Source organism: Theropithecus gelada, chromosome 6 (assembly GCF_003255815.1).
Source record: "Theropithecus gelada isolate Dixy chromosome 6, Tgel_1.0, whole genome shotgun sequence".
Classification (NCBI taxonomy): domain Eukaryota; kingdom Metazoa; phylum Chordata; class Mammalia; order Primates; family Cercopithecidae; genus Theropithecus; species Theropithecus gelada.
The window spans coordinates 150375863-150396571 of NC_037673.1; the positions used below are offsets into that span (position 1 = coordinate 150375863).

Below are 20709 nucleotides of genomic sequence, written 5' to 3' on the forward strand. Positions count from 1 at the left end.
TAACCCATTCCAACAAAGACAAAAGAAAAAGAATAAGAAAATATGAACAAAGCATCCAAGAAGTCTGGGATTATGTTAAATGACCAAACCTAAGAATAATCAGCATTCCTGAAGAAGAGAAATGTAAAAGTTTGGAAAACGCATTTGGAAATCGAGGAAATTTCGAGGAAAACTTCCCCAGCCTTGTTAGAGACTTAGGCATCCAATACAAGAAACTCAAATTTCATCTGGGAAATTCATCACAAAAAGACCATTGCCTAGGCACATTGTAATCCGGTTATCAGAAGTTAAGACAAGGGAAAGAATCTCAAGAGCTGTGAGACAAAAGCACCAGGTAACCTATAAAGAAAAACCTATCAGATTAACAGCAGATTTCTCAGCAAAAACCCTACAAGCTAGAAGGGATTGGAGCCCTATCTTCAGCCTCCTCAAACAAAACAATTATCAGCCAAGAATTTTGTATCCAGTGAAACTAAGCTTCATCAACGAAGGAAAGATAGTCTTTTTCAAACAAACAAATGCTGAGAGAATTTGCCACTACCAAGCCAGCAGTACAAGAACTGCTAAAAGGAGCTCTAAATCTTGAAACAAATCCTGGAAACACATCAAAACAGAACTTACGTAAAACATAAATCTCGTGACCTATAAAACAAAAATACAATTGAAAAAAAAAAAGATGTACAGGCAACACAGCACAATGAATGGAATGGTGCCTCACATCTCAATACTAATGTTGAATGTAAATGGCCTAAATGCTCCACTTAAAAGACACAGAATTGCAGAAAGGAGAACTCACCAACCATCTGCTGCCTTCAAGAGATTCACCTAACGCATAAGGACTTACACAAGCTTAAGGCAAAGGGGTGGAAAGACATTCCATGCAAATGGACACCAAAAGCAATCAGAGGTGGCTATTCTTGTATCAGACAAAACAAACTTTAAAGCATCAGCAGTTAAAAAAGACAAAGAGGTACATCATATAATGGTAAAAGGCAGTGCCCAGCAGGAACATATCACAATCCTAAACATATATGCACCTAACACTGGAGGTCCCAAATTTATAAAACAATTGCCAACAGACCTAAGAAATGAGATAGACAGGCTGGGGGCAGTGGCTCACGCCTGTAATCCCAGCATTTTGGGAGGCCGAGGTGGGCGGATCACCTGAGGTCAGCAGTTCGAGACCAGCCTGACCAACGTGGAGAAACCCCATCTCTACTAAAAATACAAAATTAGCCAGGCGTGGTGGCACATGCCTGTAATCCCAGCTACTCAGGAGGCTGAGGCAGAAGAATCGCTTGAACCTGGGAGGCGGAGGTTGGGGTGAGCCAAGACTGCACCATTGCACTCCAGCCTGGGCAACAGGAGCAAAACTCTGTCTCAAAAATAAATAAATAAATAAAATAAAAATGAGATAGATAGCAACACAATAATAGTGGGGGACTTTAATACCACACTGACAGCACCTGATAGGTCATCAAGACAGACAACAAAGAAACAATGGATTTAAACTATACCCTGGAACAAACTGACGTAATAGATATATACAGAACATTCTACCCAACAACTGCTGAATATACATTCTATTCAACAGTGCATGGAACTTTCTCCAAGACAGACCACAAAAGGGGTCTCTATATATTAAAAAAATTGAAATTATATCATGTACTCTCTCAGATCACAGTGTGAATAAAACTAGAAATCAACTCTTCAAAACCATGTGAATACGTGGAAATTAAATAACCTGCTCCTGAATGATCACTGGATCAAAAATGAAATCAAGATGGAAATTAAATTCTTCAAACTGAATGGCAATAGTGACACAACCTATCAAAACCTCTGGGATACAGCAAAGGTGGTGCGAGGAGGAAAGTTCATAGCCCGAAACACCTACATCAAAAAGTCTGAATGAGCACTAACAGACAATCTAAGGTCACACTTCAAGGAACTAGAGAAATAAGGACAAACCAAACCCAAACCCAGCAGAAGAAAGGAAATAGCCATGATCAGAACAGAACTAAATGAAGTTGAAACAAACAAAAATACAAAAGATAATTGAAACAAAAAGTCAATTCTTTGAAAAGATAAATAAAATTGATAGACCATTAGCAAGATTAAGCAAGAGAGAAAATCCAAATAATCTCAATTAGAAATGAAATGGGAGACATTACAACTGACAACACAAAAATACAAAAGATCATTCACGGCTGCTATGAACACCTTTATGCACATAAACTAGAAAACCTAGAGGAGATGGATAAATTTCTGGAAAAATACAACCTTCCTAGCTTAAATCAGGAAGAATCAGATACCCTGAATAGACCAATAACAAGCAGTGAACTGAAATGGTAATTTTAAAAATTACCAACAAAAAAAAGTCCAGGACCGGATGGATTCACAGCAGAATTCTACTAGACATTCAAAAAAGAATTGGTACCAATCCTATTGACACTATTTCACAAGATAGAGAAAGAGGGAACCCTCCCTAAATCTTTCCATCAAGCCAGTATCACCCTAATTCCAAAACCAGGAAAGAACATAACCAAAAAAGAAAACTACAAACCAATATCCCTGATGAGCATAGATGTTAAAATCCTTAACAAAGTACTAGCTAACCAAATCCAACAACATATCGAAAAGATAATCCACCATGATCAAGTGGGTTTCATACCAGGGATGCAGGGATAGTTTAACAGATGAAAGGCAATAAATGTGATATACCACATAAGCAGAATTAAAAACAAAAATCATACAATCATCTCAACTGATGCAGAAAAAGCATTCAACAAAATGCAGCATCCCTTTATGATTAAAACTCTCAACAAAATCAGCATACAAGGGACATATACCTCAATGTAATAAAAGCCATCTAGACAAACTCACAGCCAACATAATACTGAATGGGGAGAAATTGAAAGCATTCCCTCTGAGAACTGGAACAAGACAAGGATGCCCACCCTCACCACTCCTCTTCAACACAGTACTGGAAGTCCCAGCCAGAGCAATCAGACAAGAGAAAGAAATAAAGGGTATCCAAATCAGTAAAGAGGAGGTCTAACTGTCACTGTTTGCTGACAATTGTTTACCTAGAAAACCCTAAACTCTCCTCCAGAAAGCTCCTAGAACTGATAAAAGAATTCAGCAGTGTTTCTGGATACAAAATTAATGCACACAAATCAGTAGCTCTTCAATACAATAACAGCGACCAAGCAGAGAATCAAATCAAGAACTCGACCTCTTTTACAAAAGCTGCAAAAAAAAAAAAAAAAAAACCACTTAGCAATATACCCAACCAAGAAGGTAAAACACCTCAACAAGGAAAACTACAAAACAATGCTGGAAGAAATCATACGATACAAACAAATGAAAACACATCTCATGCTCATGGATGGTAGAATCAGTATTTTGAAAATGACCACACTGCCCAAAGCAATCTACAAATTCAACACTATCCCCATCAAAATACCACCACCATTATTCATTGAACTAAAAAAAATCCTAAAATTTGTATGGAACCAAAAAAGAGCCCACACAGCCAAAGCAAGACTAAGCAAAAAGAATAAATCTGGAAGCATCATATTACCTGATTTCAAACTATACTATAAGGCCACAGTCACCCAAACAGCATGGTATTGGTATAAAAATAGGCACATAGACCAATAGAACAGAATAGAGAACCCAGAAATAAACCCAAATACTTAAAGCCAACTGATCTTTGACAAAGCAAACAAAAACATAAAGTAGGGAAAGGACACCCTGTTAAACAAATGGTGCTGGGATAATTGGCTAGCCACATGTAGGAGAATGAAACTGAATCCTCATCTCTTACCTTACACAATAATCAACTAAGACCTGAAACTATAAAAATTCTAGAAGGTAACATTGGAAAAACCCTTCTAGACATTGGCTTAGGCAAGGATTTCCTGACCAAGAACTCAAAAGCAAACGCAATAAAAACAAAGAAAAATAGCTGGAACTTAATTAAACTAAAGAGCTTTTGCATGGCAAAAAAGTCAGCAGAGTAAACAGACAACCCACAGGGTGGGAGAAAATCTTCACAATCTATACATCTGACGAACAACTAACATCCAGAATCCACAATGAACTCAAACAAATCAACAAGAAAAAAACAATCCAATCAAAAAGTGGGCTAAGGACATGAACTGACAATTCTCAAAAGAAGATAAACAAATGGCTCTAAACATATGAAAAAATGCTCAACATCACTAATGATCAGGGAAATGCAAATCAAAACCACAATGCGATACCACCTTACTCCTGCAAGAATGGCCATAATCAAAAAACCAAAAAATAATAGATGCTGGCATGGATGCAGTGAACAGGGAACACTTATACATGGCTGGTGGGAACGTAAACTAGTACAACCACTATGGAAAACTGTGTAGATTTTCCTTAAAGAACTAAAAGTAGAATACCATTTGATCCAGCAATCCCACTACTGGGTATCTACCCAGAGGAAAAGAAGTCATTATATGAAAAAGATCCTTGGAGGGGTCCGTTCCGAGATGGCTGAATAGAAACAGCTCTGGTCAGTGGCTCCCAGTGTGATCGACACAGAAGACGGGTGATTTCTGCATTTGCAACTGAGGTACCTGGTTCACCTCACTGGGACTGGTCAGACAGTGGGTGCAGCCCACAGAGGGCAAGCCAAAGCAGGGTAGGGCATCGCCTCACCTAGGAAGTGCAAGGGGTCGGGGGAGTTCCCTTTCCTAGCCAAGAGAAACTGTGACAGACTGTACCGGGAAAATCAGGACACTGCCACCTAAACACTGCGCTTTTCCAACAGTCTTAGCAAACGGCACACCAGGAGATTATATCCTGTGCCTAGCTCAGCGGGGCCCACTCCCACGGAGCCTTGCTCACTGCTAGTTTGAGATCGAACTACCAGGTGGCAAGCCTGGCTGGGGGAGGGGCGTCCGCCATTGCTGAGGCTTGAGTTGGTAAACAAAGCCTCCAGGAAGCTCGAACTGGGAGGAGCCTACTGAAGCTCAAGGAGGTCCCCCTGCCTCTGAAGACTCCACCTCTAGGGGCAGGGCATAGCTGAACAAAAGGCAGAAGAAACTTCTGCAGACTTAAACGTCCCTGTCTGACAGCTCTGAAAAGAGCAGTGGTTCTCCCAGCACAGTGTTTGAGCTCTGAGAATGGACAGACTGCCTCAAGTGGGTCCCTGACTCCCATGTAGCCTAACTTGGAGACACCTCCTAGTAGGGGCCAACTGACACTTCATACAGCTGGGTGCCACTCTGAGACAAAGCTTCCAGAAGAAGGATCAGGCAGCAACACTTGCTGTTCTGCAATATTTGCTGTTCTGCAGCCTCCGCTGGTGATACCCAGGCAAATTGGGTCTGGAGTGGACCTCCAGCAAACTCCAACAGACCTGCAGCTGAGGGACCTGACTGTTAGAAGGAAAACTAACAAACAGAAAGGAATAACATCAACAAAAAGGACATTCACACCAAAACCCCATCTGTAGGTCACCATCATCAAAGACCAAAGCTAGATAAAACCACAAAGATGGGGAGAAACCAGAGCAGAAAAGGTGAAAATTCTAAAAACCAGAATGTCCCTTCTCCTCCAAAGGAACACAGCTCCTCGCCAGCAACAGAACAAAGCGAGACAGAGAATGATTTTGACAAGTTGGCAGAAGTAGACTTCAGAAAGTCGGTAATAACAAACTACTCTGAGCTAAAGGAGGATGTTTGAACCCATCGCAAGGAAGCTAAAAACATTGAAAAAGATTAGACGAATGTCTAACTAGAATAAACAGTGTAGAGAAGACCTTAAATGACCTGATGGAGCTGAAAACCATGGCACGAGAACTACGTGGCACATGCACAAGCTTCAGTAGCTAATTCGAACAAGTGGAAGAAAGGGTATCAGTGATTGAAGATCAAATTAATAAAATAAAGTGAGAAGAGAAGTTTAGAGAAAAAATAGTAAAAACAAAAGAACAAAGCTTCCAAGAAATATGGGTCTATGTGAAAAGACCAACTCTACGTTTGACTGGTGGACCTGAAAGTGACGGGGAGAATGGAACCAAGCTGGAAAACACTCTTCAGGATATTATCCAGGAGAACTTCCCCAACCTAGCAAGGCAGGCCAACATGCAAATTCAAGAAATACAGAGAACACCACAAAGACAGTCTTCAAGAAGAGCAACCCGAAGACACATAATTGTCAGATTCACCAAGATTGAAATGAAGGAAAAATCTTAAGGGCAGCAAGAGAGAAAGGTCAGGTTACCCACAACAGGAAGCCCATCAGACTAACAGCAGATCTCTCAGCAGAAACTCTACAAGCCAGAAGAGAGTGGTGTCCAATATTTAACATTCTTAAATAAAAGAATTTTCAACCCAGAATTTCATATCCAGGCAAACTCAGCTTCATAAGTGAAGGAGAAATAAAATCCTTTACAGACAAGCAAATGCTGAGGGATTTTGTCACCACAAGGCCTGCCTTACAAGAGTGGTCCTGAAGGAAGTGCTAAACACAGAAAGGAACAACTGGTACCAGCCACTGCAAAAACATTCCAAATTGTAAAGACCATCGATGCTAGGAAGAAACTGCATCAACTAATGGGCAAAATAACTAGGTAACATCATAATGACAGGATCAAATTCATACATAACAACATTAACCTTAACTGTAAAGGGGCTATATGCCCCAATTAAAAGACACAGACTGGCAAATTGGATAAAGAGTCAAGACCCATCAGGGTGCTATATTCAGGATACCCATCTCACGTGCAGAGACACACATAGGCTCAAAATAAAGGGATGGAGGAAGATCTACCAAGCAAATGGAAAGCAAAAAAAAGCAGGGATTACAATACTAGTCTCGATAAAACAGATTTTAAACTAACAAAGTTCAAAAGAGAAAAAGAAGGCTATTATATAATGGTAAAGGGATCACTTCAACAAGAACTAACTATCCTAAATATATATGAACCCAATATAGGAGCACCCAGATTCATTAAGCAAGTCCTCAGAGACTTACAAAGAGACGTAGACTCCCATACAATAATAACGGGAGACTTTAACATCCCACTGTCAACATTAGACAGATCAACGAGAAAGAAAGTTAAGATATCCAGGAATTGAACTTAGCTCTGCACCAAGCAGACCTAATAGACAGCTAGAGAACTCTCCACCCAAAATTAACAGAATATACATTCTTCTCAGCACCACATCGCACTTACTCCAAAATCAACCACATAGTTGGAAGTAAAGCACTCCTCAGCAATTGTAAAAGAACAGAAATCACAACAAACTGTCTCTCAGACCACAGTGCGATCAAATTAGAACTCAGGATTAAGAAACTCACTAAAAACCACACAACTACATGGAAACTGAAAAACCTGCTCCTGAACGACTACCGGGTACATAACAAAATGAAGGCAGAAATAAAGATGTTCTTTGAAACCAATGAGAACAAACACACAACGTACCACAAACTCTGGGACACATTTAAAGCAGAGTGTAGAGGGAAATTTATAGCACTAAATGCCCACAAGAGAAAGCAGGAAAGATCTAAAATCAACACCCTGACATCACAATTAAAAGAACTAGAGAAGCAAGAGCAAATAAATTCAAAGGCTAGCAGAAAGCAAGAAGTAACTAAGATCAGAGCAGAACAAAAAACCCTTCATAAAATCAATGAATCCAGGAGCTGTTTTTTTGAAAAGATCAACAAAACTGATAGACTACTGGCAAGACTAATAAAGAAGAAAAGAGAGAAGAATCAAATAGATGCAATAAAAAAATGATAAAGGGGATATCACCACCGATCCCACAGAAATACAAACTACCATCAGAGAATACTATAAACACCTTTACGCAAATAAACTAGAAAATCTAGAAGAAATGGACAAATTCCTGGACACATACACTCTCCCAAGACTAAACCAGGAAGAAGCTGAATCACTGAATAGAGCAATAACAGACTCTGAAATTGAAGCAATAATTAATAGACTACCAATCAAAAAAAGTCCAGGACCAGATGGATTCACAGCCGAATTCTACTGGAGGTACAAAGAGGAGCTGGTACCATTCCTTCTGAAACTATTCCTATCAATAAAAAAAAAGAGGGAATCCTCCCTAACTCATTTTATGAGGCCACCATCATCCTGATACCAAAGCCCGGCAGAGACGCAACAAAAAACGAGAATTTCAGACCAATATCCCTGATGAACATCGATGCAAAAATCCTCAATAAAATACTGGCAAACTGAATCCAGCAGCACATCAAAAAGCTTATTCACCAAGATCAAGTTGGCTTTATCCCTGGGACGCAAGGCTGGTTCAACATATGCAAATCAATAAACGTAATCCATCATAGAAACAGAACCAAAGACAAAAACCACATGATTATCTCAATAGATGCAGAAAAGATCTTCAACAAAATTCAACAGCCCTTCATGCTAAAAACTCTCAATAAATTTGGTATTGATGGAACGTATCTCAAAATTAAGAGCTATTTATGACAAACTCACAGCCAGTATCATACTGAACGGGCAGAAACTGGAAGCATTCCCTTTGAAAACTGGCACAAGACAGGGATGCCCTCTCTCACCACTCCTATTCAACATAGTGTTGGAAGTTCTGACCAAGGAACTCAGGGAGGAGAAACAAATAAAAGGTTTTCAATTAGGAAAAGAGGAAGTCAAATTGTCCCTGTTTGCAGATGACATGATTGTATATTTAAAAAACCCCATATCTCAGCCCAAAATCTCCTTAAGCTGATAAGCAACTTCAGCAAAGTCTCAGGATACAAAATCAACGTGCAAAAATCACAAGCATTTTTATACATCAATAACAGACAGAGAGCCAAATCATGAGTGAACTCCCATTCACAATTGCTACAAAGAGAATAAAATACCTAAGAATCCAACTTACAAGGGATGAGAAGGACCTCTTCAAGGAGAGCTACAAACCACTGCTCAATGAAGTAAGAGATACAGGATACAAACAAATGGAAGAACATTCCATGCTCATAGAGAGGAAGAATCAATATTGTGAAAATGGCCATACTGCCCAAGGTAACTTATAGATTCAATGCCATCCCCATTAAGCTACCAATTACTTTCTTCACAGAATTGGAAAAAACTACTGTAAAGTTCATATGAAACCAAAAAAGAGCCCACATCGCCAAGACAATCCTAAGCAAAAAGAACAAAGTTGGAGGCATCATGCCACACGACTTCAAACTATACTATATATAGGTAGTATAGTTTGAAGGAACTGGATCCTTTCCTCATGCCTTACACAAAAATTAATTCAAGATGGATTAAAGACTTAAATATTAGACCTAAACCCATAAAAACCCTAGAAGAAAACGTAGGCAATACCATTCAGGACCTAGGCACGGGCAAGGACTTCATGACTAAAACACCAAAAGCAATGGCAACAAAAGCCAAAATTGACAAATGGGATCTAATTAAACTAAAGAGCTTCTGCACAGCAAAAGAAACTACCATTGGAGTGAACAGGCAACCTACAGAATGGGAGAACATTTTTGCAATCTACCCATCTGACAAAGGGCTAATATCCAGAATTTACAAAGAACTTAAACAAATTTAGAAGACAAAATCAAACAACCCCACCAAAAAGTGGGCAAACGATATGAACAGACACTTCTCAAAAGAAGACATTTATGGAGCCAACAGACACATGAAAAAATGCTCATTATCACTTGTCATCAGAGAAATGCAAATCAAAACCACAATGAGATACCATCTCACACCAGTTAGAGTGGTGATCATTAAAAAGTCAGGAAACAACAGATGCTGGAGAGGATGTGGAGAAATAGGAATGCTTTTACAATGTTGGAGGGACTGTAAACTAGTTCAATCATTGTGGAAGACAGTGTGGTGATTCCTCAAGGGTCTAGAACTAGAAATACCATTTGATCCAGTGATCCCATTACTGGGTATATACCCAAAGGATTAGAAATCATGCTGCTATAAGGACAAATGCACACACGTTTATTGTGGCACTATTCATAATAGCAAAGACTTGGAACCAACCCAAATGTCCATCAATGATAGACTGGATTAAGAAAATGTGGCACATATACACCATGGAATACTATGCAGTCAATAAAAAGGATGAGTTCATGTCCTTTGTAGTGATATGGATGAAGCTGGAAACCATCATTCTGAGCAAACCATCACAAGGACAGAAAACCAAACACCACATGTTCTCACTCATAGGTGGGAACTGAACAATGAGAACACTTGGACACAGGGTGGGGAACATCACACAATGGGGCCTGTCATGGAGTGGGGGAATGGGGGAGGGATAGCGTTGGGAGAAGTGCCTAATGTAAATGACGAGTTGATGGGTGCAGCAAACCAACACAGCACATGTATACATATGTTAGAGGCCTGCACGTTGTGCACATGTACCCTAGAACGTAAAAGTATAATAATAAAAGAAAAAGATACTTGCACACGCATGTTTATAGCAGCACAATTCACACTTGCAAAAATGTGGAACCAACTCAAATGCCCATCAATGAGTAAAGAAACTGTGACATATATACACATATATGATAGAATACTACACAGCCATAAAAAAGGATGAATTAACACATTCGCAGTGACCTGGATGAGACTGAAGGCTATTATTCTAAGTGAAGTAACTCAGGAATGGAAAACCAAACATCATATATTCTCATTAATAAGTAGGAGCTAAGCTATGAGGATGCAAAGGCTTAAGAATGACACAATGGGCTTTGGGGACTCGGTGGGGAAAGGATGGGAAGGGAGTGTGGTGTATACTGCTCAGGTGCACAAACTGGGTGCAGTGTATACTGCTCGGGTGACGGGTGCCCCAAATTCTCACAAATCACCTCTAAAGAACTTACTCATGTAACCAAACACCACCTGTTCCCTGATAACCTATGGAAATAAAAAAATTGAAAAAAAACAACAAAAGACAAAGAGCACTGGTAAAGATAACTATGTAATTATAAATGATATAAATGTATATTTCTTCTCCTTAAGTGATTTTAAAAGAAAAAGAAAAAAAAGTCCCTGTTTGTAGAGAATCCACACACTTAACTTTATGTTTCCTGTCACAGGAAAAACTCTAAGACCCTCACTCAGAGCTCTTTGCTTTTAACAGACATCTTGAATAAAACTAGTCACCTTGTTTCTCACCCACAGATTGGAAATAGAAAATCAAATGAGATTCATGGGATATCAGAAGCCAGCTCACTAACAGTGAAGTAAAAGATGAACAGATAAATGAACAGAAAGAAATAAAGACGTACAAATTCTAAAAAGCAATCAGAGACATTTTTAAAAAGCATTACAGTTTAGGTTATTTAATCTGGTAATTCTCAAACTTGTTGGTCTCAGGACCTTGTTGTACTTGTAAAACTTTCTGAGAACATTAAAGAGCTTTTTTAGTGTAAGTTTTATACATATACATATACATATACATATAAAAACTTATAAAACAAAGTGTTCATTAATTCATTCAAAACAGTAAACCCACACTAGTTATTAACATAAATAACATACTTTTTATTTTTAAAAACTGTATTTTTCAAAAAAGAAAAATTTTAGTGAGAATAGTGCCATCATTTAATATCATGGTTGAATCTCTTTAATATCTAGCTCAACAGATGATAGCTAAATTCTCTTATCTACTTTTATATTCAGTCTGTTATGTTGCTTTGTTTAAGTATATGAAGAAAATTCAACTTTACAAAGATACATAGTTGGAAAGGGAAGAAGTATTTTAATAGCCTTTTCAGATAATTATTAATATTCTTTAATACCACACCAAAACTCAACAAGTGGTCATTTCTTAAAAATTAGTTGCAATGAACTATATTGCAATATACCTGAAACCATAACATAAAATTTTGTACACTAAATTAAAATCCATTAGGTCTTTTACCCATGGTGATTTGACATTTAGAATATATTGGTTCTCTGAGTTACGCAGATTTTCCAAATGCCAATACATTTCCTTGTAAAATATAAAAAAGTGATATTTTAACAAATATGATCACCACAAATTTCATCAGAAGAGTCTATAAGCACTGGGAAGCTGTCAAGCTCACCACAGCAGCAAATATGTTTTACAAAGTTTCAACCTTCACTTACATTTTTATCATGAGTCACAAATAAATTAGTTGCTTTCCTTGAAGAAAAGGCTCACTTCATTCATTTTCAGGAAAATGTGTACCAACTGTCCTATTCTGAGTAGTCTCTGTGACTGTTATCCTTTCAAGTAAAAATGGTATTCCATGAAAAAAGCATGTAGTTCAGCTCACAACTCAGATAATGTAAGTGCTTTTCCTGAGACAAACATCATACTTCAGTAGGCATCACACAGAATATTTGTAAGACGCATACTTAAAGGTCAAGATTTAATAAAAGTAATAATGTTTACTGCATCATCAAGGACAAGATTAAATAAAACTGGCACTTTTTTTTTTTTTTAACTGCCAATGCATGGCAATAAAAATGCAATGACACTAGTAGACTTTGCTAACATCTTGATCCATGTTATGGCACCAGCAATTTTATGCATGATTGTTATTCACCATCAGCACAAATGCCAAAGCAGGAAAAAAAAAAAAATCATAATAATTTTTTAAAAATTCCTAAGCAGACAACATCTTAGTATTATGATGCAGAGTTTTGACTCATAGACTCCCTGAAAGGGTTTTGGGAATTCAAGGGTCTACAGACCACACTTTGTTCATCATTGATTTAACCTACTACATAGGTGATTATCTCTACGTCTTAATGAAACCTGAGAGAATTTTTCCATTCACTTTTAAAGTTTAAAACTGATTATTTCATCAAGAAAAGGCAAAACTGTATTCGTTAGATTCCACTTTTTAAAAAAAGATCAGTTAGTGTATATCTTAGAAATATTTCCTGCTAAAATGTTAATAAAACAATCCTTAGAACTTAACATTCAGTTGCCTGGCAATTATGCTTTATGTCAGTCATCTCATTTCCTGACCCATCTCATTTTCTGATAATTTTGCAAATACACATAGTATTTACATTTACATTTTCTGAGAAATGAAGATATTAAAATATGGCATAAGGGTTTTCAAAATAAAAAAAGACAAACTATCACCCACATTATGGATAACTGCCACCCTGCATGCCTCAATTCAAGACAGAATCAGGGGTTACGAGAGTCAGAGGGGCAGAGGTAAAGTACCTAGGAATATAAAAGCTCATATGAATGACCAGTCAAACTGAGGCAACAATCTGAAGAGAACAGCTTTCTAACTGCAAAAACAGGCAAAGACATGAGTTGCAAGATTAGACCTTGAGAAGTCACAAAGAGTTTGGTTGGAAGGAGGTAGGGAGACACGGGCATAAGGCCAACTGCCCCCATCAATGCGTAGTCAGGTGCAAGGCTGTAGAGAATTTTACACAGAGAATCTGCATTAAATTTTCACTGAAAAAGTAAAATCAAGCCAGTGTAATAAGAGAGTAAATAATTTATTTCAAGGGCAATGCACTGCATACAAACACACTGCATCCTCTCCACTCAGATACTAAATTTCAGTATTACCTTTTTTCTCTTCTTCCTCTTCTTCACAAAATTCTGCTAGAGAAAATGCTTCTTTGAGTTGCTCTAATTCAACTTTTAGAGTTTCTAATTCTTCTCCACTCAGAGAATTAAGGATAGATTTCACCTGAATGGATATAAGAATAAAATGTTACAGGAGTATGAAAGAAAAGAAAAACATTCACAGATAGGGAAGAGACTATATATAGATCATATTGAAGTCAAAATTACGAGCTGACCAGTCAGCACAAGTTATTCCTTAAGAACCTTAACACAAGAGGCTGGTTATGACAGAAAGGTAGGGAGACTCTGTACTTCTAAAAGTAATACCAGCCAGAAATTCCTGGAAATTATCAGTGTTTAACAACGGCTTAGAAATCACAGAAAAATGAGATAATCTTAAATCAATTAAAAGCTAACAGGTAACTGTACACAAATTGGCAGCTCAAGTCAACAGGTTTCTTGGCAGCCTAGGTCAAAAAAAGTAAAAACAAAACAAAACAAAAACCAAAGCGAAGAAAAAACAACAAATGTCCTATTAAGACCTCTTTGTTAATCTGCCTTTTTCGTCTAAATTTAAAGAAATAATACTTGACTAATTCTATTTCTAGCAATTAGTTTAGTCAAACATCACTTTTTAAATTTATTTTGTGGTAGTATTTCCAACGCATCTCAAGCCGCTATCAAAAATACATTTCATCTTCCAAATGTACAAAGAGAAAAGAAACTATGCAGCATTCTTTTACTTGAAGACTTTTTCCAGTTGAGATTTTGGCTTGGAATTACCTTTATTTCACTTTCTCGGGAAAGCATCTCCAGAGCTTCTAGATGGGAAAGGCCTTGAAATTCATCAAAGAGTAACCCATAATGAGTTTTCTTTTCTGTCTCCATAGTAACCTCATTGGAGTTCCATATCTCTTCTTTCTCCTTCGCCTCTCGTAAAACCTAAAAAGAGATGGAGGCATTACACTGTAGCAAACAATGAGAGCTCAAGGATGAGTTCTGAGAATTGAAGGAAGCAAAGCTTAGACATATTACAGTACAGAGGATTGCCCTTTCATTCTTGGCATTGCAATTCAAATCTGGTAGACTCAGGAGCTACAGATAGAAAGATGATCACACATAATTTGAGACGGCGTTTCACTCTGTCACCCAGGCTGGAGTGCAGTGGCACGTCTCTGCTCACTGCAACCTCTGCCTCCCGGGTTTAAGCTATTCTCGTGTTTCAGCCTTCCGAGTAGTTGGGATTATAGGCATATGCCACCATGCCCAGCTAATTTTTGTATTTTTAGAAGAGACAGGGTTTCATTATGTTGGCCAGGTTGATCTTGAACTCCTGACCTCAACTGATCCACCTGCCTCGGCCTCCCAAAGTGCTGGGATTACAGCTGTGAGCCACCATGCCTGGTCACATAATTTGATCCTAGAAAGTGCAAATAACACCCAAGGAACCAGTTTCTCTGAAAGTGATTTAAACATTAAAAAGAAAAAAAAAAAACCTGACAAGGTTTAGCATTTTGTACTGCACTGATGGGAGGATCCTGCAGAAAGGAAACAGGAGGAAAAAACAGCTGGGTATTTCTGTAAACAGTAGAGCTCTCACCAATCCCTGACCCCCCCAAAAAACGCCTTAATAAAAATATTATTGAAAATTCTTGAAAAGAAAACACTAACAAGGTTCCAAGTAAACAAAGGCAAAAATACAGATCAAAACAGAAACAGGAAGTAAACAGGTAAAGATAATCAGTACCTGAGATAGTGTAGCATTTCGGTTCATCAGACCCTTGGTTCTTTTAAATCCAGGATCCCCTTCAGCTATCACATCCATTGTCTTTTTTCCAATGAATTCTAAGGCATCCAAACCCCCACTGATAACACTCTTTCCCTAGAAAATACACGAAACCTCATTACAACAATATTGAGAAAACATAATGGTATGCATATTTTTATTATTATATAAAAATAGTGGCTGACAATACCAAGCATTGGCAAGAATGTAAGGCAAGTAAAACAATTGCACACTGCTTATGGGAATGTAAATAGGTATAACTTCGTTGGAAAACTGTTTGTCAACATCTACTACAGCTGCATGACCCAGCAATTCCACTCATGGTTACATCCTAACAGAAATAAGTACAGAGGTTCATCAGAAGACATGTACAAAAATGTTCATAACAGCTGTTTGTAATAGCTACAAACTGAAAACTACCCCAATGCTCACCAACTATGAAATGAATAAATAAAACGTAACAAAGCTTCACAATGAAATACAACAAAGAAAATCAAATCTTCCACACAAACTCCACCATAGATACATTATACAAACATAATGTTGTGTGAAAGAAGTTAGCTACTATATGTGATTCCACTTATGTAAAGCTGAAATGCAGGTAAAATTAACCTATGATGGTAGAGGTCAGGATTATGGTTATCTTGGTGCAGGAGAGGGGAAGACACAGGAAACTGGGAGAGGACACAAGATGGTGGGGGGATCTGCTGTGCGGTAATACTGTTTCTTACTCTGGGTGCTTCACACTGAAAATTTAAACAATACTTATTGTTTCATTCTTCTGTATGTATATTTCAATAAAAAGTTAAAATTTAAAAAAATACTAGCTATCTATCCTCATGTAGCAAAGATATTTAGCTTCCTAGACAATCCTTTCACAAATCTTTTTAATCATATATACTTTCGCAAATATCTGTCAAAAAGATCACATTTCCCCTTTGCCTAAAAGATGCAACTATGAGAAAAATATTTTTGTAAAGCAGACATTTTCTTAGGGCCACCAAATTAAGAATTCATAATACATATATTGCCTCTCTGTAACTCCTACTCCCTTATTGTTACTCCTTTATTTCCTACTTTCATCCTTATTGCTTTAATGAAAGTTTTCAAGTAGCATTCACTCCACCCATAAGATCAAAGTGACTGGTCTTCAGTGGCCTGGACTCCTTTAAAAGTAATCAGTCCACATGTATGTTCAAAGAAAAGAGAGAGAAAGATATGCAAATTCATTATAATTATGGAAAGGAACAGGCCACCTTGCACTTTTTTACTTACTGTGCTCTGAACAGCAGTAGAGATAGTTGAGAATACACCAAATGCCCCAGCCACTGGGGAGAAGTTTTCATTCTCTTTGGCATTTGTCTCTCCTACAAGAGGGAGGGGATGTGTAAACATGAAGCACAGGTCCCTTAACTCTTATGCTTTATTAGCATCTATGTGAATTTTTTAAAACTAGACCCTGCCTACTACACACAAGGCTTTAGCCCTTTTTATCATTTTAAACCATTTGCTTATTTTAAAATGAAAGCTAAGATAGGCAGTTTTCATTTTCATTTCATTTCAAAAATAAAATCCAGTTTTGTAAACAAACAGCTGATATATACAACAGACTACATGTTGTATGATTCCAATTATATAATCTTCAGGACAAAGTCAAACTATAAGGTCAGAAAACTATAAGATCAGTAATTGCTGAGAACTGACAGTAAGTGGAACAGAGTGACTACAAAAGGGCATGTGATAACTTTTTTGGGGTAATAAAAATATTCTTATGTCTCAATTATCAATACAGATATAAGAAACATTCCATATATCTGTATTGATCATTCTATAAAGAATGTTTTCTATATCTGCATAATCACAGTGTACTATGATTACATAGTATAAACAGAAGTATATATACTGGTCAAAACATGTAAAACTGTACATCTAAAAAGAATAAATTTTACTGTGTGTAAATTATAACTCAATAAACCTGATTTTTAAAAATCCAGTCTATTTTAAATTTTGTCCTAGAAAATTATGATTAGTAGAAATCAAACAGACATACGTTACAAAGATGGGTATATTTCCAAAAAAAATCTATTAACTTTAGAAATTTCACATAGGAAAACAACCATTATACCAAATAATTTAAGTATTATTAAATACTCTATTATCGAGAGGACTTCCACTTCCAGCCATAATAGATTAACTGGTATTAGATACGCCCTCCTGCCACAACAACTGAAAAACTGGACAATATATAAGAAGCAACTGTCTTCAGACATAGGACAAGAGGCAGTACAAGACTTTGGTTCACACAAGAAAAAAAAAAGTAAACTTTACAATTGGCTTGGCTTTCTGTATAGAGGAGCTTTCCAGGCCATGACAGAGGGAGGAGAAACCCAAGTAGGGCATGGTAACCAGTATGAGTGGAAGAAACGGAGACTGGAATCTGGGAATGCTGAAGCAATTGGAATTTGCAGGTCAGAAAACCACAGAGAAGGAAGCTACATAGCTAAAGAGTTCTAAGAACCCGCATAGGCATGCCCAAAGACAACTTGAGGTGTTTTTGCTTAAATACCGCACTGCTCAGGCACCGGGAGACTCCACGAGTCTGTACAAAGAACTACCACAGAGCTATAAGCTAAGCAATCCCCAGAGATCATGCTGAGAAACATCTGACTTCCAACCACCAAAGCAGAGACTTTATTAAACACCTGGGAATTAAGGTAGAGACTTCAGAAGAGTCAAGCCTTAGCAGTAAAGATAAATAGTACTTAGTTGGAGTAAAGGCCACTCTAGACTCACCCTAAACAAGCTTTATAAAAAGCCTTGGCCAGGCATGGCAGCTCACACCTGTAATCCCAGTACTTTGGGAGGCCGAGGCAGGAGAATCACTTGAGGTCAGGAGTTTGAGACCAGCCTGGCCAACACGGCAAAACCTCACCTCTACTAAAAATACTAAAATTAGCCGGGCATGGTGGCGCATGCTTGCAATCCCAGCTACTTGGGAGGCTAAGGCAGGAGAAGAGCTTGAACCCAGGAGGCAGAGGTTGCAGTGAGCTGAGATGGTACCACTGCACTACAGCCTGGGCGACAGAGTGAGACTCTGTCTCAAAAAAAAAAGAAAAAGAAAAAAAAGCCTTAAAAGCATCAATTTAAGTTGCAAATACCTTAACTGCCTGCTGACAAAAGGAAAGCAGAAGATAGTACCCTTTAAAGGAAGACAACAAAATCCCTAACAGATGATCAGTGACTTCCATCAGTGGCCTATACTTATCTCAAAATTCTGAAAAGATACATGTTGACTATAAGACATATCCTTGGCAGAGGAATTAACCCCCTTCCTCAGGAACTTTAGAAGATAGAAGGGGTTTAGTATCAAAAGGCAGTCCATTGTAATTTTGAAAAGTTCTCCCTGTTAAACTCTTTATTAAACTAAAACTTAACTCCATATAACTTCCACTGAGTAGTACTAGTTACTAGTTCTCTCCCAATAAACCATGAATAATAAACCTAATCCTCTTCTCCATGCTATTCTTCAGAAAAAAGACCAGTATATTCTCCCAATCTCCCTTCTCCAGATTACCAGATTCAGTATCTCTTATGAGACTTCCTCTCATAAGACTTTAATTCTAGACATTTCACTATTGTGAAAGAAAATAAAATCTCAGGACCCCAAATTTACTATGCCAAAAGATAAAGTCAAGCTGAAAGCTCAGTTACACAAAAAAACTGCCTTTCCTTTTGTTCCTAAGCAGAAAGGCCAGACAGAAGGCCAGATGTTTCCACAGGTAGCTACTCTACATTTACTTTATCTCATGTAAACTGCCAATTTACTGAGCGTAAGACACATACATAATTTACTCTACCTCTGCTCTTTCCTTTTACACATAAAATGTGGATTCAGTGAACACTGACCAAAGATTCAAAAGAAGGCAACCACTTGCCCCTCTTATCTACCCTCCCCTTTCTTTTCTTCCTCTTTCCCCTACAGCCCACTCTTTCTCCTTTAAATATTGAAGTCCCCAGACCCTCTTCAAAAAGAGTATGGAAGACAGATTGTTTCTGTGGTTTGTGTTCCTTTTTCCCAGGTGTATCCTTCAAACTCTGCAAAATAAACCTCTAACTTGATTGAGACCTGTCTCAGATACTTTCTGATTTATACTATCTAGCTCACTCTTTCCAGGATTCACCCAGTTTTTCAAAGTCCTTCTTAAAACATGGCCCTCTGTGGTAGGTATCTTTCAGTGTCATGAAGATGCTGTTGTTAACATATTCAAAGCCACTTCTAACCCCCTTTTTCCTTGCCTGCTAAACCCATATCCTGATCTTGAGGTTTCTGATAATGCCCACAACTCACTCTCTCAGCACCTCTTGCTGCTACATTAAGAACATGAGATCCTATTCCAGGCAATGGCATTGGAGAAGAAACATGCTTGGGACTGCTGGAAAACATTTCCCCTCTTTAAAGAAAGAGGGATGCGTGAGGAGAAATGACACTTCCCATCTACTTCATTCCTGACTTTGAGCATGGTTGTTTTAGAACACTGTACTTGGAGCTGCAGTATTATCAGGCAACCATAAAGAAACTATACAGAAATCAACAGAGAATACTGTAGAGAAGCCAGCCCAAAACCTTGACATCATTGAGCCACTAAACTAACTCTGGAACAGCCTACTTCTAGACTCCTTAAGTAAGAAAAATACACTGACTTTCATTCACACATTCTGTTACTTGCAGCTAAAATAGTTTAACTGATGCAGGCATCACTAAGAACAGTGCCTTCAATTCACATACATAGTCCTTTGCAGCCATGTTTATACAATGTAACTTGTCTCCTAGCCATAAGCGATCCATGGACACACGACCCAAATTTAGACTGATCTAATTCTTTTACCTAGGAACTCAGAAGTGGAAATAACTGATGCCAGAATTCAATATAAAGCTGGAGCTGAGGAAAATAAACAGCGAAAGTCAGTCTGCTTCAAGAAAAAAACAGACAGATCAACAAAAAGAAACACGAAAGACAATAAAGCCCATGAGAGATGAATACAAACAAGGCCTTGAAAAGATTCCTATTTTCTGGTCCCAGGCCCTCTAGATTTCTGGTTATAATTCTAGCCTTCATGGTTTGAGAGCAGGTTTCTGTCCGATCAAGGCCAGCCTCTAGAATTAAACTTAGTCTTCATAAAAATCTGAACACAAAAAGAATACACACCCAAAACAATACATTAAAATATTTTTCTTGTGTCACAACAGACTCAGATTCAGCTAACTCTTACTGGTCTCTCATTCAATTATGCCAAGCAAAATGCTAAGCAATTTTTATATTGTATATTCATGGCCTTATTTGTTAA

General features: G+C 37.9%; 1 protein-coding gene across 5 annotated transcripts in view; it reads right to left on the bottom strand.

Annotated features, from left to right (window-relative positions):
- FAM114A2 (family with sequence similarity 114 member A2) overlaps nucleotides 1–20709 on the bottom strand; it is a 51347-nt gene that overhangs the window by 25183 nt on the left and 5455 nt on the right. For all 5 annotated transcript variants that reach the window (XM_025387896.1, XM_025387899.1, XM_025387895.1 and 2 more), the window contains 4 exons: nucleotides 16639–16730; nucleotides 15325–15459; nucleotides 14361–14519; nucleotides 13578–13701 (listed from right to left, as the gene is read on the bottom strand). In XM_025387896.1, the coding sequence (XP_025243681.1) occupies nucleotides 13578–13701; nucleotides 14361–14519; nucleotides 15325–15459; nucleotides 16639–16730 (510 nt within the window). The remainder of the gene's footprint in view (nucleotides 1–13577; nucleotides 13702–14360; nucleotides 14520–15324; nucleotides 15460–16638; nucleotides 16731–20709) is intronic.